At 31.0% G+C, this 21,281-nt stretch overlaps 7 protein-coding genes across 7 annotated transcripts in view; 3 read left to right on the top strand and 4 right to left on the bottom strand.

Annotated features, from left to right (window-relative positions):
- Window positions 1-100: 100 nt before the first annotated feature.
- Window positions 101-3,056, bottom strand: LOC123709035 (probable RNA-binding protein 46). Its single transcript, XM_045660121.1, has 6 exons — window positions 2,789-3,056; window positions 2,075-2,193; window positions 1,797-1,888; window positions 1,421-1,716; window positions 885-1,150; window positions 101-630 (listed from the first exon to the last, which is right to left on the bottom strand). The coding sequence occupies exons 1-6, from the start codon at window positions 2,942-2,944 to the stop codon at window positions 456-458; spliced, it is 1,104 nt and encodes a 367-aa protein (XP_045516077.1). The 5' UTR covers window positions 2,945-3,056; the 3' UTR covers window positions 101-455.
- Window positions 3,057-3,446: 390 nt separating this feature from the next.
- LOC123709036 lies at window positions 3,447-6,053 on the bottom strand. Its single transcript, XM_045660122.1, has 6 exons — window positions 5,914-6,053; window positions 5,566-5,763; window positions 5,191-5,348; window positions 4,687-4,884; window positions 4,038-4,131; window positions 3,447-3,964 (listed from the first exon to the last, which is right to left on the bottom strand). Exons 1-6 carry the CDS (start codon window positions 5,933-5,935, stop codon window positions 3,687-3,689), a joined length of 948 nt encoding a protein of 315 aa, XP_045516078.1. The 5' UTR covers window positions 5,936-6,053; the 3' UTR covers window positions 3,447-3,686.
- A 352-nt stretch (window positions 6,054-6,405) lies between these two features.
- LOC123708229 (developmentally-regulated GTP-binding protein 2) lies at window positions 6,406-10,493 on the top strand. The gene is made up of 8 exons (XM_045658827.1): window positions 6,406-6,702; window positions 7,063-7,223; window positions 7,567-7,737; window positions 7,944-8,087; window positions 8,236-8,343; window positions 8,601-8,758; window positions 9,718-9,844; window positions 10,228-10,493. The coding sequence occupies exons 1-8, from the start codon at window positions 6,639-6,641 to the stop codon at window positions 10,387-10,389; spliced, it is 1,095 nt and encodes a 364-aa protein (XP_045514783.1). The 5' UTR covers window positions 6,406-6,638; the 3' UTR covers window positions 10,390-10,493.
- Window positions 10,494-13,089: 2,596 nt separating this feature from the next.
- On the bottom strand, window positions 13,090-14,406 carry LOC123708230 (ER membrane protein complex subunit 3). The gene is made up of 5 exons (XM_045658828.1): window positions 14,102-14,406; window positions 13,888-14,026; window positions 13,686-13,803; window positions 13,379-13,540; window positions 13,090-13,274 (listed from the first exon to the last, which is right to left on the bottom strand). The coding sequence occupies exons 1-5, from the start codon at window positions 14,248-14,250 to the stop codon at window positions 13,102-13,104; spliced, it is 741 nt and encodes a 246-aa protein (XP_045514784.1). The 5' UTR covers window positions 14,251-14,406; the 3' UTR covers window positions 13,090-13,101.
- A 977-nt stretch (window positions 14,407-15,383) lies between these two features.
- On the top strand, window positions 15,384-18,024 carry LOC123708739 (endonuclease III-like protein 1). The gene is made up of 5 exons (XM_045659598.1): window positions 15,384-15,707; window positions 15,786-15,920; window positions 16,267-16,437; window positions 16,550-16,709; window positions 17,116-18,024. The coding sequence occupies exons 1-5, from the start codon at window positions 15,531-15,533 to the stop codon at window positions 17,694-17,696; spliced, it is 1,224 nt and encodes a 407-aa protein (XP_045515554.1). The 5' UTR covers window positions 15,384-15,530; the 3' UTR covers window positions 17,697-18,024.
- On the bottom strand, window positions 18,006-18,924 carry LOC123708740 (nucleolar protein 12). Its single transcript, XM_045659599.1, has 3 exons — window positions 18,741-18,924; window positions 18,548-18,653; window positions 18,006-18,476 (listed from the first exon to the last, which is right to left on the bottom strand). Exons 1-3 carry the CDS (start codon window positions 18,812-18,814, stop codon window positions 18,006-18,008), a joined length of 651 nt encoding a protein of 216 aa, XP_045515555.1. The 5' UTR covers window positions 18,815-18,924.
- Window positions 18,925-19,637: 713 nt separating this feature from the next.
- LOC123707974 (TATA-binding protein-associated factor 172) overlaps window positions 19,638-21,281 on the top strand; it is a 38,828-nt gene continuing 37,184 nt past the window's right edge. The window contains exon 1 of the mRNA XM_045658348.1: window positions 19,638-19,799. The gene's annotated coding sequence lies outside the window, so the exon portion shown is untranslated. The remainder of the gene's footprint in view (window positions 19,800-21,281) is intronic.

The raw sequence follows: 21,281 nt of genomic DNA on the forward strand, positions 1-21,281 counted from the left end.
CAAAAAAAGAAAAATTAGCCAAATGGGTAACTGTCTAATACAAATTAAACAATTTCATTTTTTATCAATGCAATATTAAGACAATGATTATTAAAAAATTACAATAAAATTAAATTTATAGGCATTTGATTAATTAGTTTTAACTCATAAAAAACCAAATAGTATTAAACACTGAATTTTTAAGATAAGTAGATTTTTTAGAAAAAAATAATAAAAACCAGTTTGGTGTTACAAGCTGTATCAACAAATTTTCTGATCAGATTATCGAGTTTAGCTCCTAGATTCAGGGATTCATTCATAAGCATTTTTTCCCAAGCAATAAATAAGGTAATAAATAATATTTATCCCCAAAAAGGCAATCTGAATGCAAATTAAAGTTGCATAACATAAAATTTTGGCCATGCTTATACCCACATGACAGACACGTATTACACAGTTACCCGTGGCAAAGTGATTCACTCCTGGGGGGGCTTCTTGTCGCGTGGGTCTCGCAGTGGATGCTGAGTGGTCCAAGGATTGTAGTCCAGAGTTTTGTTCTCTGTGGCCCCTCCATCCTTCCAAGAGTTATATGTTCCATTAAGATTCAAGGACCCCATGTTGGACGTTACGTTGCCCAAGGAATGAGACCAGCTGTGAATGTATTAACAATTTATTTAAAAGTACTTATAACATCTTATTGGTCCTACTGAACTATTTTGTGTATCATCAAATAGTAAATAAAAATGATTCAGGAAGTTTATGGAAGAACAGAGCTTCTAATATATCAGATGTTTGTTTATGTATCTCCATATATATGTAACATGCTAAGTGCTTGGAAAGAAAATAAGTAAAACATGATGAACTGAGCCACTGATAATAAGCACACTTTATATCATTCCACTTACTTATTAATAAGACCATAGTTCTGACTAATCTCTGGGCCACAAGCTTCATCCTGGAGTGGTATTTGTATGCTTTTTTGAGGAGCGGGAATCGGGTCTGCGACCGGAGCTAGGTTTGGGGCGCTCCTGGCACGCTGAGCTTCGTATATCATGAGAAGACGCCTAGTTTGAGACCAGCGCTCCAGTGTGTACGACGCGGTCGCAGCAGGAACCAACTCATCCCGCAGTTGGTAAATCTCCACACCGCGCTCTGGCGTCCAGCGACCAACCTGATATATGGATGCATTTATAATTAGTCTTTAAGGGCATAATCACATCTAAAATAATGTCACATGATATGTAAAATTTAACAAGAATCTTATTAAAACTATCAAATAATGCAAAAATAATGATGAATGTAAGGTACATCAAGAATTGAGACATGTACCCCACATGAAAAATTATGATATTAATATCTGCTAAATCCATCTCATCTGTCACAATAGCATCTACCAAATATATTTTGACCAAGTTATAAAAATACTAAGTTTTTTTAATACCTCACGGTACTGTCGCAGCAGGTGCGGCGACTGAGGCAGCGACCAGTCTACAGCGGGACGAGCACCGGAGCCCCAAGCTGCAGATGCGGCAGCTACTAAAGCCTTCCGCGCCATGGCAGCGCCGCGGTGAGACTTATACTCCACTATAGCAGCACAACCGCCACCAGAGCGACGGATGCGCACCTCGTGGACCTCTTCAGTGAGAGCATAGAGCAGACGAACTATCTCTATGGAAGAAGTTGTTGACGGGATGCGAGATATGAAGATGCGACAGTTATTCACTGATGGACACACACCTGTTAACATTAAATCAATACATTTTCACTGAATCATTAATTATTAGTAAAACTTTAATAAAATTATTAAACTGCCATACCAAGTTGCCAAGATGGACGAATCAAATAGTTGTTAAACATGCAAATAGCATTGCTAGCAGCAGCTGGAGTTGTGTACATAGCAAAAGCATACCTGCAACATAAGAATAAGTTTGTGTATAATGAAACAGTTATGCAATACTACTCTTACCATGAGAAAAAATATTATTTGGCAGCTATTGGACAGACCAAAAACAATGTGGTATTGTCTTATCCTGCTGAGAACAACAAGGAATATATGGAATAGCATTTTATATTAAGAATAAAAGAAAATAATTACCCCCTATTCCAACCAGAAAAGTTAATCATGAGGCGGAACTCGAATAGCTCGCCGGCCTGCTGGAACAGTGGTACTAAAGTGTCTTCAAAACAGTCATGTGGAATGCGACCAATGAAAACCTGAGAAATTTTAGTAACATTTAATGCCATAAACAGATACCAGTTGGTGCCAACGTCTTTCCGCGTGGAATTCGCACGCTTATTCAGAGAGACATTATAATTTTAAACACTCAAAACTTGATTCATCGTTTTTACTGCTTCGGCTTATACCATGCTGTTTGGTGGTTAACTGCAACACACAGCTAGCCTTGAAAATCATATGAGATCTTAGGATGAATTACAAAAATAGGTATTTTATTATTGTCGCAATATTCTCTGGAGATAAAATAAATATGACTTGATGAATAAACAGAAGAACTAAAAGTTGAAACTGTCTTTCCCGCCAGGCGCCATTTTCTCGCTTAGGATAGGCATCAGTTTCTCCCGCCATTTTTCCAGTCCCTAGGAATTTTAGAGGATATGTCGTCGCGTTTAGCATAGATTAATCGCATATCAGCTATAACGAATCCATTTTTATAATATTACCTATAATTTACTAAAGTATTTCAAGAAATCGGCGTCTAATCGCAGACCAGACTTAAAGGTGCCATCATGACGCCACCAGGCAAGTGCATTACAAAGAAAGATGACCAAGGAAAATACTATAACTTCTTACCTCACACTTCCTAATAGGTTCCGGACCAACCCATGCATGGGGTGCTTTTCTGTAAATCCTTTGCCCATTGATTTGAGTTAATGTGTAGGATGTATTTTCAGTTAAAGATAATAATCTAGACGCTAATTCATACTGATTTACTTCACTAGACGGCATTACGATAAATATAGATTTTAATCAATTTATTCTTAAAATAAAATTAAATATTTTCCGTCACGTTTTCACCCTATGATGTATAAAGAAAAAATGAGATCGAGTCAATCAACAACTAAAACAAAAAATGGCGCTAGAGCAGCTAATGTAAACAAAATGGTGGTAAAAATTAGGAATGACCTTGACACAATTAAATCAAAACAGAGCTTTTTAATTTACAAAATAGTCGGAATATAAGGATAATCAGTTTATCTCACTATGTTTAATAATATAAAAGTCATAAAATATTAATCATAATTTTGTAAATAGTAGCAAACTTTATAAAATCTTAATTTAGACGATTTTATAATAATAGGTAATGATAAAGGTCATAGCCGGATATTCCCTATTATTTGATTTGAATTAAAATATAGAATTTTAATATTAAAAATAAAAAGCAAGAAGGTTGTCAGTTTTTGCACAAATATAAATAAATAGATATATTACAACCACCATCTGTGTTATTTTGTTGCAAAAATTAATAATTTAAAATAAATTACCTTATAGTATTTCGCTGTACTTCCGTTAGGATAGCAATCGAAAAAAAATAGGTTTGAAATTCCATATCTAACTAAACATTATATAAATAAAATGTATACTTTTTCAATTAGCATTATTTGAAAAATATTAATTCAATATACTTTTTCAAAGTAAATGATACAATATGATTACAACAGTTTTTCCTCGTAAATTATCAAACTGAAATTCAACCGTAAAGTAAGAATGAAACTATGAAACTCCAACTTATAAGCGCAATGGAAAAATTTAGAACACCGCAACTCTTCTTTGTTATTTTACTTGTATCAAGACTATTTTTAAGTTGCATACGTAAAATCAAAATGCGTCGAGTTTTAGGTGTCATTCTCAATATTTGTTGTTTAGTGAAATATTCTAGCTTCTTTTGATCCATTAATTTTATAACTGAAGGCGTAATAGCAGTCATTGCTTCCAATTGGATAGCACTTATTTCTTGTCTTGGTATACCTAGAATAGAAACCTCTATAGAATTTTATTGTTCATACGTATACTAAAATACTCTTGTAGAATTTAACCGTACATATGAAAAGTGCGTTGAGTCTACCGAGTTCATGGGAAGACCATTTATATGGTTCGCCGTATGCATCTGGGTGAGTAGCTATTTTATATAGAGTCTGAAAAATAAATACCATTTTTAGGTATGGAGCAGTATCGTTGTAAACTTACTAATATAGAACAATTTTATAAATAAAAGATTTCTTTTGTTTCGCAAGAATGTCCCGTTGTCAAAGGTGAACCACGCTTGTTGTAAAGCATGTGAAGCTCAATATTAAACACGTTTAAAACAGGTAAGGTGTAGTTTCTTTTGTACATGTTGCCATGTTATTGTCATCGTGATTAGAGTGTTAAGTTCACAAGGGGTACCACGCGTCGTTAGTTTTCTATACCAATAATTGTCGCATACGGATTTAACGTTTACGTTCCAGTCTTTCTGATGGTAGAGATTCATAGCCCCAGTATATAGAAAATTTAGATATATTGATGCGCACTTTTGTAATCCCATTGTCTGACTTAACGGTATATAATTTAGAAAAAAATTAATTGCTATATTGGGAAATATTGGGTGCTTCGACACGGGAGTTTTTCTTCTCTATTCATGTAATTGTAAAATTTTCCACCGTCCATCGATTAAAATTAACAATGCTTAATAATACTGTGTATAAACAAGCCTTAGTTTGTTTGACACTGCATCTATGTAACTTCCCAAGTACATCGACAGTTAATTCTTTAAATGTTATAGGTGATATTTTGGCTAAGTCAAAATCCGGAAAGCCACACAACATATATCCTAGTTCATTTATGTGAGACCCATTCGTATACCACATATTTCCATAGTACCTTCGATACGCCGCGACAAGGACGCCTATCTGAAATGTTTTTCTGTTTAAAGCAGAGTTTGTTAGATACAATATTGAATATCTTACAACAATAAATATCGATTTAGCGGTAATTGAAGGTTATTGTGTGTATAAAGGTTAACTATAAGTATACTGTGTTTGCAGAATAAACTAGAGAAAAAGTAATAACAACACATAAGACAAGGCGGTATAGGCATGTCATATGTCTGGTCGGTATATTTAGAAAAGTTGAAGTTAAAGTATTTTCCCGCCAAAACGTAATTATCATGTTTTTTCTAGTCAAAAATATATTAACTGCTTTATGTTACAATGTACCTTACGGTTGCTAATCATCAAGTCATTTTTCGAAAAATATTTAAAAACTGAAGGATCGCCGAAATTAACATAATACAGATCTTCTTCAGGAACGACGTTTAATAGACTACCGAATGCTAAATATTCTCGTCCTTGTAAAAAAGCCGCTGTCTTTCCATCTATGAGTAAATTATTTCACAAATAAGTATTTAATTTCTCATTTTTTATAATGATTTAAGTCTTTCAAAACAATAATAATTCAATTAGCTATAATTTATAAAAATAATTATGTACTTTACGATTTCACCTTAATTTAATTCATATTTTTTGTAATTATCTATTTTTATTTTCCATACGAACTGTAAGGACACTAAAGTATTAAGACATCCTTTTTACCAGTAATAATATCCCAAGCTAGCAATGTTCTAGAAATTGGTATCAACTGCTTTTTTGTGTTAGCAAAAATGTGTAATATGGTTTCAGAGTCCAATCTTAAAAATGAATTTGGAGGTCCAAAGAATATCATATTCATAGAGTTCTCTACTCTAAGTCGATTATCTAATTCATCGTAAAAATCTTCGCTAATATATTCATCTAAAATAATGTAATCATATAGAGAGATGACCAAAAACCGTCGTGTTTAAAAACTGTAGGTGATGGGTCTAATTGACTTCGATGAATGCTCTATAGTAAGTCACTTTTTTGTGGAATAGATATTTTATGTACGTGTGAATTATAATAAACCTGATTCTGTAATAGCTATCATCGAATTTTTTTCGTCTTCATAATAAACCTCCAACTCTTCTATAGACTTGGTATACAGCTCTATACCTTTGACGTAAAAAGTAAAATATGTATTTATTATAAATATTTCATAGTTAAGAAATTTCATAGTTATATTTTGATGTACCATGAAAATATCTAGTTGGTTCTATTATTTGTACAGATATATATATACTAATATATAAGTTTTTATTTAAAAAAATGTTTAGCATATGTTAAGATTCTATTTTGTCTTATACAATTTTATAAAAGTACCATTTAAATGACGGTTTATATCTGTTTTTTTATAATACACAACAACCCTGATAATGGTGATTGAAAAAGGATTAAGGATGTAGCTTAGTAATACAATGAGTATTTTTTTATATCACAACGACTGTTAAAACTAGTAAACACTAACCGTCATCAAGAAATCAATTGTCAACTTTCAGCACAATTGTTGAGTGTTGGCTGTCAACAAAAAGATAACCTAACTCGCCGTGTACAGTGTATTCGTAAAATATCCTAGAAATACAAAGTAATAATCAAATTTGCTAGATACATTATGAAAAATATCGTATGCCTTTAACACAACTTTATGCCTTAATTAGCAATGTTCTATGGGCTATATACCAATAACTAAGATATATAAATAGTGCTTAAAGTTATTCACCATTTTTTAAGTTTGTTGCTAAGTTTGTAAGAAAATGGGTATCTTGGAAAAGATATCTGAAATTGAGAAAGAAATAGCAAGAACTCAAAAGAATAAAGGTAATATTGTATTGTTACTTGCTTCTAATAACAAAATATTGCTTATAAACTGTCTTAGGTTATATCATACATGTTGTTTTCTATGAAAACAGTTTTGTTTTGCAAGATAGGATTTGATTGGTAAAAAATGTAGATATTTTGTAGAGTGAACTAACTACCTGATTGGTAAATGCTCGGCTTCTATGGATTACAAAAAATGCTTAACATTTATATATTGTTGTTATAAGTTACATTTTGTGTAGACTCATTAGTTCACTAGAAAATGTTTTTGTTAAAATTATTTTTTGTTTAACTATTGTCTATTGTCCTACATTATCCTAAATGTGATAAACTTTCTAAAAAAAAATTAACAATTTGTAGCTACTGAATATCACTTGGGCTTATTGAAAGCTAAACTAGCAAAGTATAGATCTCAGTTGCTTGAGCCTTCAAAAAAAGGTGGTGACAAGGGAGAAGGGTTTGATGTATTAAAGTCAGGGGATGCTAGAGTAGCCCTGATTGGCTTTCCATCTGTTGGTAAGGTAAGATAATAAATATTTAAGTGATAGTGAACTAGTAAAAGCTATATAAGTTTCTTTTAATTAGTCTAAAGTTTAGCTTAATATTAAACTGTACAGTGTGTGAATAATAATTTAAAGCTTAAGTAGACTCAGGTATACACAAAGATTTAGTACAAATACTTATTACTCTGTTGATTGAATGTTGTGGTGTTCTTAAAAAATTAAAGACAAAATGTTATGTATATATATGTTATGAAATTGCAGGTCAATAAAAAAGTATAATATTTAATGTAATGTTATAAATAAAAGTAATGTCCTTAAAATAAATAATATTAAAATATATGATTGTTATTCTTGGTTTTAGTCAACTCTGCTGTCAACATTAACTCATACACACTCAGAAGCAGCAAGCTATGAATTTACAACCCTTACATGTATTCCTGGGGTCATTGAGTATAGGGGAGCTAACATACAGTTGTTGGATTTGCCTGGTATCATTGAAGGTGCTGCCCAAGGCAAGGGTAGAGGTAGACAGGTATTAATTTTATTGTATTTATTATATATTATATAAAACCACACCATACACCATAGTTGTCTTTTAAATATATAGAAGTGTTCATCAGTTATAATGTTGTCCTGATAATAAATTATTTTATCATACACTTAACATTTTGCACTAAGTAAATCCGTCCTATCCTTTGAGGAAATTCTGATGGTCATTAAAGCTTTTAATTAATCCAGGTGATAGCAGTAGCCCGTACTGCCGATTTGGTGCTTATGATGTTAGATGCAACAAAGCCTTATGTGCATAGACAACTTCTCGAGAGAGAGTTGGAGAGTGTTGGAATTCGGCTGAACAAGAACAAACCTAATATTTATTTCAAGGTAATTTTAATTAATTTAAAACATAAGATAAGAACAGAACACATAAATAATATTATAAACAAATGACTAGTCATATTTCTCAAGTAAATCAGATATACCTTCTACCGCTAAATATATAAACTAATTTTGTTATTATAATATGTTACAGGTAAAGAAAGGTGGAGGTTTATCCTTTAACTCAACCTGCCAATTGACCAAGGTGGATGAAAAGATGGTGCAAATGATTTTACATGAATATAAAATATTTAATGCAGAGGTAATAAAAAAAAATCTTTGTGTCATAGCTTTATAATAGACAAATAGACAAATTTATCAGCATTGTGGTCATTTTACTGTGTGTTTGTAGCAAGTAAAGTCAAAACTGTTGGAGCAATTTTAAAATTCTTTGATTATTAGAATGTTGCATTACCCTAAGCTAAGTGAAGTTGGCCAAAGCCAGGACAGACGTTAGTAATAATAAATATTCTATGTAAATATCCATGAAATATAAAAAACATGGGTAATAAATTCCAGGTGCTATTCCGAGAAGACTGTACAGCTGATGAACTTATAGATGTTATTCTCGCAAATCGAGTATATCTGCCCTGCATTTACGTCTACAACAAGATTGATCAGATATCTATACAAGAGGTTGACAGGATAGCGAGGCAGCCTAACTCTATAGTTGTCAGGTACTGCTAATTGATTTCTTCTATATTATATTACTAATTTATAATATAAAATACCTGTGCGTACTAGTGTATTTTTCGAAAAACAATCTACTATATGCTTTACAGAAATTGGTTAAATAAAGTTTAACAATAGGCGTTTATTATCAGACATAGATAGAATACAAATAATACAATTATTAAATTTTACCTTATACCTACTAAGATTATTACAGAATTTCATTAATTGTAATAGATTTATTACTATCATTGTTATCATTATTATATATTTTTCTTATTAATGGCTTCGAATCAACCGTGGTAGGGACAAGAAAAATATGGCTTTTAATGGTAATTTTTTTTACAACGCTGGTAAAGAAGTTTCACTTTAAAAAACATAACCACGACAGTTATTTCTGCTCAAATCGTAGCATTGTGCAAAACAAAAATTTGCGCGCTCACATTCAGAATATCTTTTAAATACTATATAAGACATTCCTGGATGCTTGAATCCAATCATTTCTACACTTTATAGTAAGAACAATATTTTTATAAAATTATCGCAATTACATAGCACGGTCACGCTTTTGCTATCCATGTACACACCGGATTAAAAAAAAAAACAAAATCAAAATAAGTTTCTTTCAGTTTAGATGCGTCTTAGCGCATGGTTATGAATGTCAAAACCGTTTACAAAATTCGTAAAATAGCAGGACTACGCAATCTTTACCCTCCTTATTTTGGCCCCCCTTCCAATACTAACCACGAAACGTTAATCTTTGGTTTTTGACCTTGAATATAAATACATATATAGCTATATTTTTATGCCTTTTATCGATTAAAAATTTAACAGTAGTTTTGTTGATTACAATGCGGACACATAAATATTTAGAAGCGCAACAGGGAGCTTCATTCAAGCGATATGTTCTTCAAATATAAATAAGAAATCAATCCATAATAATATTACATTTATTGTGTTTCAGTTGTAACATGAAGCTGAACTTGGACTTTCTATTGGAGACACTGTGGGAATATCTCGCCCTCATCCGAGTGTACACCAAGAAGCCAGGACAGCCACCAGACTTCGACGATGGTCTTATCTTGAGAAAGGTATTTGAAATGAGATATTTGAAACCAAAAATATGTTTATTTTAAACATTTTGATTCGGCAATTTGACATTGAACTTTAAAATAAAATTAGTTCTCTAGTTTAAAAGCAGTCTTAAAGCTTTGAAATTTAGAATACGTTCGTAGTGTTTTTATTTAATGTTTGACATACATTGACCTGAAATTTGGGCCTTTTTTTCTCTTTTATTATGATTTGTAAGATAGCGATTCGAGCCCTAAGCTACGGAGTAAATATTAATATGAAAGTTAAAGATCACTTGTATATTACATATTATTTTCTCCTAAGTTAATTAGACATTTCGCTGAATATAATGAAGTTCTATTGGACAGCACAGACTAGCAAATTAAGGAAAATTGTTTTACAGGGTGTTACAATAGAACATGTGTGCCATTCTATTCATCGGACTTTGGCTGCTCAGCTCAAATACGCGCTAGTTTGGGGCACTAGCACCAAATACTCTCCCCAACGCGTGGGAATCCACCACACCGTTCAAGATGAGGATGTTGTGCAGCTCATCAAAAAGTAACACCATGTATACTGCCCCTGTAAGTTTGGGCGCTTGGGGGTTGCCTTTAAATATTATTTTATGCTAACTTTTGCGGAATTTAAATATATTCAAAAAAAAATCAATACTTTTTTTGTTCTTCAGTTCATTAAAAACCTATGACAACACCATAACAATTAGTGTAGTAGTTAATAAGTAAAGTTTGTTTTTGACAGTTTACATTCTAATTTAGTGATTTAACAATGACGCTATTTGTGTTTATTTATTAATACGACACTGGTGCATAATAATATATAACAATCAGGAAACTTTAATAAATAGGAGATTATGGCCTTATAACTACCAGACAAACCTGATTCCAATAATATATGTCATACCTAGCGCATAGATAGCACTCCAATATAAATAGTACCCTAAATCTATATATGGAAATGTGTGAAATATTTCAAACCTGTTATTAAATGCACAGTCCTGTTACTAGTTTATTTTCCTACTAATGCGTGACAAAAGTAGTTTCGGCATCAAAAATAACGTTAGTCACCTTTTCATTAAGTATAATTCAACATTTCTGGCCATATGCATATCTAAAAACATGATATATCACTGTTGTATAGGGCTCTGTCACAGCTGTCATAGAGAATAAAACAAATTGGCAGATAATAAGCTTTAGGTTTGATTCATGTTTGAGAATGCTGTATGTACCTTAAAAACAGGTTTTGAGTATAAGTGTCATTCAGAAATTATCTACAGATAAAGAAAACTTGGGGCAGTTTTTACATTTTTATAATGTTGGTATTTTATAGAAATAGAAAGCATTACGACAATCTTGTTGAAAAATAATGTATATTATCTATGATGTATATTATTAAGGCAACCCTGAAACATTTATTTTATTGGCTTATTAAAATTTCAAACTATTACAGTTTCAAATATTTTTTTCTTTTTTGACACACCTTGCATGTTCATGTTCAGAGTTAACTCTTTTTCTATGTAATCCCTAAATTTTCTATTTATGTGCAAGCATACTTAATTCAGATGAAAAATTTGTTGTCAGCTCGCCTTAGTAAGCAAGCATTTTTAAAGCAAGACATGCTGTAGATATCCATTTCTTTTTATGGCCAGTATGATAAATTGATATTACATAGTCACTCTCAAAGTTCTGTCATAAATGATAAAAACAAAAGTACTGATCAATTTTAAATGAGTGATATATCAATTTATAGTACATTAATTAAGGAATAGAAAAATAAGAAAGTACCTTCCTTATTTTTAAGCCAGGCCTCCTGGCCTTGGCCAGTCGTCTATCGCAGTACGCACCATATTCATTTAAATTTCAGTGACTGCTTTTTTTAAAGATTTATAGATTACAGACCTTTCTCTCTTAGACCTGCCAAATTTTACAGTCCAAAGGATTAAGGTCCGGACTGGAGGCAGATTGGCCTTCCTCGTGTCTAATTAAGTCGATGTTTTAACGCTCAAACCAGGCTTGACTGGTCTTGGCCTTGTCGCAGAGTCCTGTAGAAACACGAAGTAATGTCGCAAATAGCGTGCTAAGCAGATCTTTGACAAGCCGATCCAAAACAGTCTCTTGGTACACTTTTGCGCTGATTTTGGCCACCTTTTCGCAAATATGAACCTCAGTTGACGCGTAATAGTACACTTCCAACCAGACCATTACTGATAATGGATGATGTCTATGTTGCACCCTTGGAACTGTATTTCCAGCTTCTCCCTCTTTTTCTATGAACTCCTAGCATACACTCTATCATTATCTTTATTGCACTTCTCTTCAATATCGATAATCGGTTTTTCGCGTACCGCTTTAACCCGCGATTGCTTAAGCTAGAATTAAGTAAGTGCCCACTCTTTTTTTGTATGTCGATCAAGATTTTCATTTAAAACCTTTTTTTCTGTTTTCCTACTGACACCCATCTGCAAAGCCATCAACTTCTGTTTTCGGACAGAATTTTTTGTTATCCGCGTCTTGATAGTATTGATTACTGCTGATGTTCTTGCAGAGCGTGTTTAGTTTACATACATTCAATGAAAAAAAAAATTTTTTTGACATGTACATACATACTTACTAGTGCATTGTGAAGTGTGATAAAAAGCAATAATATTAATGTAATATCATATAAGAGCTGTGCTGCTGACGTCAGCCAACATTAAGAGCTATTGGCATTAGTGTAGTGTTAATTTAAGAAAAAATTACCTAAATAAATTGGATAATTGTACCTTTGATTTGCTTCAATTGCATAGGCTAATCAATTGAACATCCTTCAAGAGACTTTAATATCAGATTACACTTTACCAGTTATGGAAGAAGTAAACTTTTGTTAAGCAGTAAATGAAAAAGGTCCTCTTACATTTAGGGATATCGGTGGGGCATAGCTATATGCATACAATTTGTGATTTATTATTCATAGTATATCACTTGTATATATTTGCATTATATAAAGTTCTAAAACAAATCTTTTTTTATTTACCTTTAGCATAATGAAATGTAAAACTTTTCTTAGGGATGTGTTATATCTCACTAGATCCCTCCATACAAAACCTTAAATACTACTTAGACCTTTGATACTATTATAATGTTTATTTATCCATAAATTAATATTAACAAATTAAAACAATTACCTGCTGTAGACTTTATAATAAATACATAATCAAATAAAGACACATCTTAAAAACTAATTAATCTAGTAAAAAAAAAGAAAAACACTTAATTTTAAATTATGATACATTATTCTGCAATAACAAATCAGCTTCAGCTGTCGCAAGAGCCCAACGATGCTCAGTTATTTCCAAAGCTTCCCATTCTGCCTTAAATGCTGCTTTTGGGTCTGGAGGCATAGCCATTGCTGCACCTGACATTTGTTCTTGCATAACCTTAGACTGATCTGCAGCTAAAATAGTTAAAATCTTAAATTATGTAACAAAGATTTAAAAAACTAAATAAAATAATATACATTAGTTTCAGACCTAAAATAATTTTAATTAAAGTACTTACCATTATTTTCCCCAAGAACCAAAGCATAGATAGTTCTAAGTCCAAATACATTGAGAAAGTACCATGACGCTGAGGATACCCAAGATGCATCTAAGTATGCTAACTCCACACCACGCTGCAGCATTGGCTTAAATCTCAGGGTCAAGGGAAATGGAACCTTTGCTGAAATATACAAAAAGGTTGGTACAAATTGTAGAAGTAAACTACTTCTACAATTTTAAGGCATTTTATTTTTAAGGTTATCTGAAGGATATTACAATTACATTTTTTTATTTAGTTGAAAAGTAATATCTAAAATAAGACTTACTTGTAAGGAAACCACTGAACATCCAATTAATCCAACCACCAATAACAATCATAGGCAAAACATTAGTGACATTGCCCTTTAACATATCTGTCATCATACCAGGGTCAGTCATAGGATTCTGAAATGAAGTAAAGCCATATTTAAAACCTCACAATGTTATTCAATAAATATAGAACTAAGGACTGGTTCAGCCTGTTTTTACCTGAGCATTTGATGGTCGTTTCTGAACTTTAAAATAACCAGTCTCTTCGTTATTAAACCAATGACGCCTCATAGCAAATGACTGACGAGGTAAATACTTCCCATTTTCGCGTAGCAGCCGAGCACGTATCATAACTTGGCTAAAATTAATAAAGAAGGTTAGGCTTTTATTTATATTACTTCTACAGCAAACTTTCAATATAATTAATATTTACCTATCCTGCACCTGAATCAATTCAATTTTCTTCTGCGAAGATAGTATTATCGATACATAATGCCTTACGATACCAACTAAAAAGGTAATGACTACGATGGGCAGGAACACCCATAATCTTATTTTAGGATCTAATAGAAGTTCCACCATTCTGAACCAAATATATGTAATAAAATTAATGTTCAGTTTCAGTTAAATTAAAAATTAACCTTATTTCAATTAATACATAGAAATTAGAATATTTAAATAAAATAGTCTACTAATCATAAATCAAAACCGCGATGATTCCCAAAAGTCACAACAATGAACAATGGTTCTTAAACCTCTCGACTGTCACCCGTAAATAATGTTTTCTATTCTTTAATATACTCTGTGACCGTAGACAAAACGATTTGTCAATGTTAATTTTATATTTCACATAAGCGAAAAAGGAAATATTAGGAAAAGGCATATTTTTTTTCTTATAGTGCTATAATTCCTGGAAGACAAAACCTATAGGAATTTGACATACGAGTCATTGGGCTAAGGTTAAGATTCAGAAAGTAAAAAATGTATCGGATCTACTTTAGTGTTGCCAGATCAGATGTTTCCCCCCCTAGATTTAGGTATTTATCAAGCGAGTTATAGGCATAATATGGGGGTTTTTTAAGGGGAAAACTCCAAAACCACCAAATAGTTTTTTTGCTATTGTACATAACGTTCCTTATTTTGGAACTAAATTGTAGTACGAACACATAGTAATAATGGTCGCAATCGCAAAAACCGAATAAAACTTTTACCCGTCCATCCATTTTCTATTACAGATACTTTTCATAATGCCTTTAATTTCCAACATGACCGCCGTTTTAAAGAATGGTGCCATCGCCCATGCTACCATCCGTTTGGTGTGGGCATCCGTTTGATGAGGGCATCCTTTGTCTGTCAAATTGTATATTCTTACAAATCTAAAATTATAATTAATAATTGAGACTGTCGCAATTCACAAACTCTGTATGGTACGAGCTGCGTACCCTAGACCGATCACTGAATTAAAAGAAAATAGCCTAGTGAGCTAACAAACTCAACCCGTTTTGTAATTTTTAAACTATTTAGTCATTTTATTAATTATGATTTTACTCTTAATCCGTTATTCATAGTTAAAAACTATCTTCAAATTAATTTCCCCGATTGTCCCGTGGGAGGACATATTATAGCTGTTTTTACTATAATAAACTTGCATTTCTAATCTATATAATGCATTATTCAAATTGACTTCATATATTCTGTGGGTTTGTTTAGTTTAGTTGTGTTTGAGAAAATATGCGATACGCGTTAATTTGAATTTTGAAATTTGAACCACTAGTCACTACTAGACGACACGAAATTAGATATATATAGATACGGATAGAATTTCAAGAATTATTAATATTTGCATAAAAACTATACTCAAAATGTCGCGTAAAAAAGGACTATTGACCTGCGCTTCTAAAGAAATTAACAAAAAGATTGAACGTATGGAAGAAGAAAATCTGCCAAAAAAGACAATAAGTCCTGACCTAAATGAATATAAGTTTGAGAAGAAACCTCATATTAAAATCGAATTTGAAGAAGACACTCCCAAGACACAGGTAACAAGTATATGGATATAGCAATTATTCTTTTACATTTTAAATTACTTTTACTTTATTTTTTTATTTATATTATAGCTTCCTGTGGGCTTATGGGAGCCTTCTCACTGGCAAGAGTTTCTTGTTAATTTGCGAAACATGAGAGCCAATCATGATGCACCAGTTGATACAATGGGTTGCCATATGTGTATGGATGAAAATGCTTCACCCAAGGTAAGAAATCATCTAAGATTTAGTGTAATGTAAGATAGATTAACTAAGACATGTATAAGTTTCAAATACATCTACTGTTTGAATGTCATAAGGACTGAAAGAAAATTGTCTGTGACAACAAATGGTGATAATTTTCCATAACAAATATTTCTTTACATGTAATTAAGTCAAAATCATAGTACATTGGAGTCAAACTTTATTAAACCTTAAATAATTTTTTATTAAAAATATAAATTTTAACAGCTCTATTCTACATTTGAAGTAAACTTCCTAACACCAAAAGTGGTACATTACACAAGTTGGTGAATTGACCTGTTAAGTTATTCTAATCTTCCTGTAATTTTAGGAAATAAGATATCAGTCATTAATATCTTTAATGCTTTCGAGTCAAACTAAGGACCAAGTTACATTTGCTGCAATGGAGCGTCTCAAGCAGAGAGGCCTGACTGTTGACAACATCTTAGCAATGAGCGATGAAGAATTAGGAACACTTATTTATCCTGTTGGGTTTTGGAAGGTAAAAATGCAAATCCATAACGTAGAATTAAATTTTTACAAATAGCACTTTATGTTTTAAGATAAAATTGTATGTTTCATAATACATTTTGTAAAAAAATTTTTTTTAACAGACAAAAGTAAAGTACATAAAAAAAACAACCCAAACTTTGAAAGAGCAGTACAACAGTGACATTCCTGATTCAGCCGAAAAATTGTGTAAGCTTACTGGTGTTGGACCAAAAATGGCACACATTTGTATGAAAGTTGCTTGGAATAAAGTCACAGGAATTGGTAAATAGTTTTTGTTTTATTATAACATTTTTATCATTCAAAATTTTTTACAATTTGTGATTCAGTGGCCAGACTTATTTTCAACTTTTAGCCATGGGTGTTAAGGATATTTGGCATAGACTAGGTACTTGTTTGCATAGTTATAAGTATTTATGCTAACATTAGCTATATTTCTATAAAAAATACTGTATTTTACTGTATGCATTTGTACTGAATAATACCAATTTTTCTCTTTAAATTTTCATTGAATTTTGTTCAACTCAACATTTTCTTTATTTAATTAAGTCATATACATATCTCCTAAACAATGCATATAATCTTTTGACTGCAAAGCTGTACATGGAAACTTCACAGACAAAATATATAAATCAAATTAATTAACCGTGGTGGTTGTGTTGGTTTTCAGGTGTAGATACACATGTTCATAGGATAAGTAATAGAATAGGATGGGTCAAGAACCCAACAGCTACACCTGAAGATACAAGAAAAGCTCTTCAATCCTGGTTACCATTTGATTTATGGAGTGAAGTAAATCATTTAATGGTAGGCTTTGGACAGACAATATGCTTACCCATTGGTCCTAACTGTGATGAATGTTTAAATAAAGACATTTGTCCATCAAGACATATTAAAAAGTCTCCTAAAAAGACTCCAACTAAAAAAATTGAAGAGAAAAACAATGAGAAACCATTGTCTACAGGAAAAACTCCAAGAAAATCTCCTCAAATACTTTCTAAACTAAAAATAGAAAAGTCTCCAATAAATGTAAATTTAAAAACTCCTAAATCATTACAGACTACCAAAGAATTTATGATATCACCAACAAAAAGAAAAGCTGTAAAAAATCTTAAAGAAGATTTAGAATTGACAAGCAAGAATGCAATGAAACAAAAGAAAGTTAAAGATAACTACAATAAACAGGAATCAAAAATAAAGGCTAGAAAATCACCAAGACTAAAAACTACTGGAATTAACCACACTGCTTAATGTTTAATAACAAATAGGTAACTCTTATATAAGAGAAACTTATTTTATTGAATAAAGGTTATTAATTGTAATCAAATGTTGCTCTTGTCAAATGTATAAATTAATGAAAAGATGATGTCTAATCATGTTTTAACTATATTTTAATTGGCAAAATGTCTAATTTTTATTTAAATGAGGGCTGTTGACACATTCTAAACATTCCCATTACTGTAAAATGGGCTGGAATTCTGTTACAATCTGTACCAATTGTCAATATCATGTAGTTATAATGATGAATATAATGAAATCAAAATACCTCTATAAATAAATTTAATGTTTCTTCCTATGATTTTTCTTTTTTGATTTATCCTTTCTTTGTTCATTCTTTACTTTTTTCTTCTGAGTTTTCTTATTTTGTACTCTGTCTAGTTTATTTTTCATTTGAAAAACTTTGCTCTTCTGCAATTTTTTAGTAGCTTGTTTTTTTAGTAATTGTTTAACTTCTTTCTTTGTTTTTAATTCTTTCTCATCTTCTGATTCAACAGATTCATTTTCCACGTCTGATCCCATGCCTGGAACTTTATTAAGAGTATTGTTTTTCTTGTTAACATTAGCATCTTTCTCTTTTTTTACTCTTGGCCTATTTTCACCAATAACAATATCTTTCTTTTGAAGTGTATCTGATGAAAGTTCCACAATTTTTACATTAACATCGTCATCTTCATACTCTTCTTGAAGTATTTGCTCTAAATCAGGAATTGGTCGTGAAGATACAACAAGCTTTTTATATGATTCTTTATTCTAAAAAATAGGCATAAATAATTATTCTTAAAGCAATAATAAAACCATCCGCTTCTTGAAAATTTACATACCTCCTGCTTAATTCTTTTTATTTCTTCTTTTAGTAAACGCTGTATTTCTTCTTGGGCTTTCTTTTTGCGTTCTAATTTCCTTTTACGAAAACCACACAAAAAGTCCCTGAAAAAACAAGACTAACAATAACTGAAAAACTGTAAATTACAAAAAAACACTTTCTGAATACTATATACAATATTTGAATATTACTTTCTTTTACCCTCATCGAAGACAACACTAATTTTCTTCTTTTTTTCAGAAGTTTTATTTCGGTTTTTACCCATTTTTTATTATTTAAAACTTATTTCACGCACAAATAATGTGTAATTCAAAGGCGAAAACCACTTACAACACATGTATTTTTAATTTGTATTTCCATCAGAAATCTAACCTAAATACGTCAGTTGTCAGATGTCAATATTAGCTGATATCATAGTGATGTAAAAGGAAAAACCGAATCGGAATGAACAATGTAAATGCCAAAACCAAACCTCCTTTATATATACGAGACATGACTTGAGAATGAATGTGAAAATACTAATACGGATATTATACTCAAACACTGAATTTTTCCTTTATATAGCATAATATTGAAATAATTTTAAATTAAAAAAAGTAAACTATTGTATCACGCCTAGATACTTTGAAACATATAGGCATGATATTACACATTCAATAGCTATTTATAGCTTATATAGTACGTTTATAACAAGAGCCATTCATTTTTAAGTTATGTTTCCTAGGGATAATGTAAATGAGCTCATTTTTTAACATTAAATTTGTATGCGATGTATATATATTTATATATTTTCCTCTTTATTATTTATTCAGTGTTTTGTTATTTACATACATATATTACAATACAAATTATAAGTAATAGAGTATTTCGTTCGTTTTCGTTACTACGGATAACGCATCAGGTAAACTTAAAAAAATAATCTAGATTCCTGTGACGTAAAGAATTACCGATTTTTGGCACTCTACCAATATTTGTTTGGAACTCTTTCATTTGATTGGTAGAACCGTCTGATAATTATTTTTATTTCACCGATTCTGCGCCAATCAGCGCCCAAGTGCACAATAAAGTCGGACTCATCAGCATCATGGCTGTCAGTATATATTTGAAACTTGAACGATGCGCTTCCTTTCGTCACGTTGGTTTTTTTTATTTGTGTATTTTGACGAAAATGATTTCGCGTGCGATTTTAAGGGTTTTATATTATGGAATGGATTGGATGCAGTGACGTGAAATCGTGATATTTAGAAAAGGTAGGTACTGATATGTACTAGAGTATTATTATAAAGAAAGTCAATGATATTGATTTTACGATATAAAATTGCCCCGAATATTTTTTGCACCTTTTCGTCCGCCTTGATAAACAATTACAAGGTCATACGATAGGGTAGATATACTAAAATGAAATAAAAGGAATCGTAGAATGAGTGAATGCCATGTTAATGCTAAGTGACCAGCCATATGTTAACATGCGCGGAAGGCTCGTATCACGTTACCGTTACAGTTTTATTGCGTTTTTCTGTTCTAAATATAGAACATTAAAAACATATTATTTTTTAAATATCCTAAACAACGGTATATATTTGTGATATTGTTGAATAAATAGATGTGCTGCGTGATACGTATTTGTGAGATGAACAGAAATCGATTTACGACTTGATATAAAATATTAATGTAGTCTACATTAATATTTCATTGCATATGGTATAAACCCGAGTATCATAAATTTCATCCGGTGGAAGAACATTTTTCATTTTATTTTAAATATTTACATACGGCCTATAGGCTGTATATGTATTCAATGAAACTAACATATCACAGATTCATACAGGTACTCTGTATGTACCCTTTTATTAGATGCATCGAAATTTTCAATCAAATCAAATCAAAGAAATAACTATTTATAGAATAATATTATTAACTTTGTATTTAAAGTACATATTAACAGTTCTATAAATCCTCTGATTATACATATATTATAAATAATACTCCAATTTTATAATTAATATTTGTTAATAATATAATGGTGTATGCATATGATTTGGTTTATCACATTCTATTATAAAAGAGCTGTTTGTGCTATGATTATATGACATGACATCCATATAGTTTAAGCAGATTATCTTTATTATGGCATGTTCAATAAATAGACTAAAACACAGTTACAAATATATTTTTTTAAAAGTATGTCATATATAATAATTACTTATTGTTCTACAAATAAAATATATATCACTTTTTAATATATACAAATGCTCAAATGTGTTTAGATTGTTCTTTATCTTAATTTATTTTCTTGTTATACTATTACACTTTTATTGATGTTTTATAAAGTAAAATAAAATATATAAGTAGGGAGTGGTAGTTATATCTTTTATTACGCAAAAATACCCATTAGAGTTATCCGCTGAATCTAATACCTAGCCTATTAGGATAATTGTGGTAATAAAAGGGGTCAACATGATCAAATGTGATGGTGCTTACTGAATCATAAAAAGTTTTATTGTTTAGCATTCATGATGCAGGTTTATATTTAACTAGCTGTGGAAGTAATGTTCATGTTTTATTATTATTATTAATATTTAAAAAAAAGAACATTTACCTTTGATCTTGTTCCAACTATTAGATAAGTAGTATGTTATATACCTTTTCTGACAAAAAAACGTAGGTTGGTATGTTTTATTTTCTGATATATGTTATTTATTGGTTTTATTCACACATATTTATTATCGCTT

This window comes from Pieris brassicae, chromosome 4 (genome assembly GCF_905147105.1).
Source record: "Pieris brassicae chromosome 4, ilPieBrab1.1, whole genome shotgun sequence".
NCBI lineage: Eukaryota > Metazoa > Arthropoda > Insecta > Lepidoptera > Pieridae > Pieris > Pieris brassicae.

Bases quoted from the DNA above. Each gene is read 5' to 3' on its own strand.
- LOC123709035 (XM_045660121.1), bottom strand. From the start codon at position 2,944: ATGCCGTCTAGTGAAGTAAATCAGTATGAATTAGCGTCTAGATTATTA. The intron at 1,717-1,796 runs GTATGGCAGTTT...TAATGTTAACAG, and splicing joins TCGTCCATCTTGGCAACTTG to GTGTGTGTCCATCAGTGAAT. The intron at 1,151-1,420 runs GTATTAAAAAAA...TCCATATATCAG, and splicing joins TGCTGCGACAGTACCGTGAG to GTTGGTCGCTGGACGCCAGA.
- LOC123708740 (XM_045659599.1), bottom strand. From the start codon at position 18,814: ATGGGTAAAAACCGAAATAAAACTTCTGAAAAAAAGAAGAAAATTAGT. The intron at 18,654-18,740 runs GTAATATTCAAA...TTGTTTTTTCAG, and splicing joins TTCGATGAGGGTAAAAGAAA to GGACTTTTTGTGTGGTTTTC. The intron at 18,477-18,547 runs GTATGTAAATTT...CCTATTTTTTAG, and splicing joins TAAAAAGAATTAAGCAGGAG to AATAAAGAATCATATAAAAA.
- LOC123709036 (XM_045660122.1), bottom strand. From the start codon at position 5,935: ATGATAGCTATTACAGAATCAG. The intron at 5,764-5,913 runs GTTTATTATAAT...ACATTATTTTAG, and splicing joins GATAGCTATTACAGAATCAG to ATGAATATATTAGCGAAGAT. The intron at 4,132-4,686 runs GCTTGTTTATAC...TTTATTTTTCAG, and splicing joins GCAGTGTCAAACAAACTAAG to ACTCTATATAAAATAGCTAC.
- LOC123708739 (XM_045659598.1), top strand. From the start codon at position 15,531: ATGTCGCGTAAAAAAGGACTATTGACCTGCGCTTCTAAAGAAATTAAC. The intron at 15,921-16,266 runs GTAAGAAATCAT...CTGTAATTTTAG, and splicing joins ATGAAAATGCTTCACCCAAG to GAAATAAGATATCAGTCATT. The intron at 16,438-16,549 runs GTAAAAATGCAA...TTTTTTTAACAG, and splicing joins ATCCTGTTGGGTTTTGGAAG to ACAAAAGTAAAGTACATAAA.
- LOC123708229 (XM_045658827.1), top strand. From the start codon at position 6,639: ATGGGTATCTTGGAAAAGATATCTGAAATTGAGAAAGAAATAGCAAGA. The intron at 7,224-7,566 runs GTAAGATAATAA...TCTTGGTTTTAG, and splicing joins GCTTTCCATCTGTTGGTAAG to TCAACTCTGCTGTCAACATT. The intron at 8,759-9,717 runs GTACTGCTAATT...ATTGTGTTTCAG, and splicing joins CCTAACTCTATAGTTGTCAG to TTGTAACATGAAGCTGAACT.
- LOC123708230 (XM_045658828.1), bottom strand. From the start codon at position 14,250: ATGGTGGAACTTCTATTAGATCCTAAAATAAGATTATGGGTGTTCCTG. The intron at 14,027-14,101 runs GTAAATATTAAT...TATTAATTTTAG, and splicing joins TTGATTCAGGTGCAGGATAG to CCAAGTTATGATACGTGCTC. The intron at 13,275-13,378 runs GTAAGTACTTTA...TAACTATTTTAG, and splicing joins GGTTCTTGGGGAAAATAATG to CTGCAGATCAGTCTAAGGTT.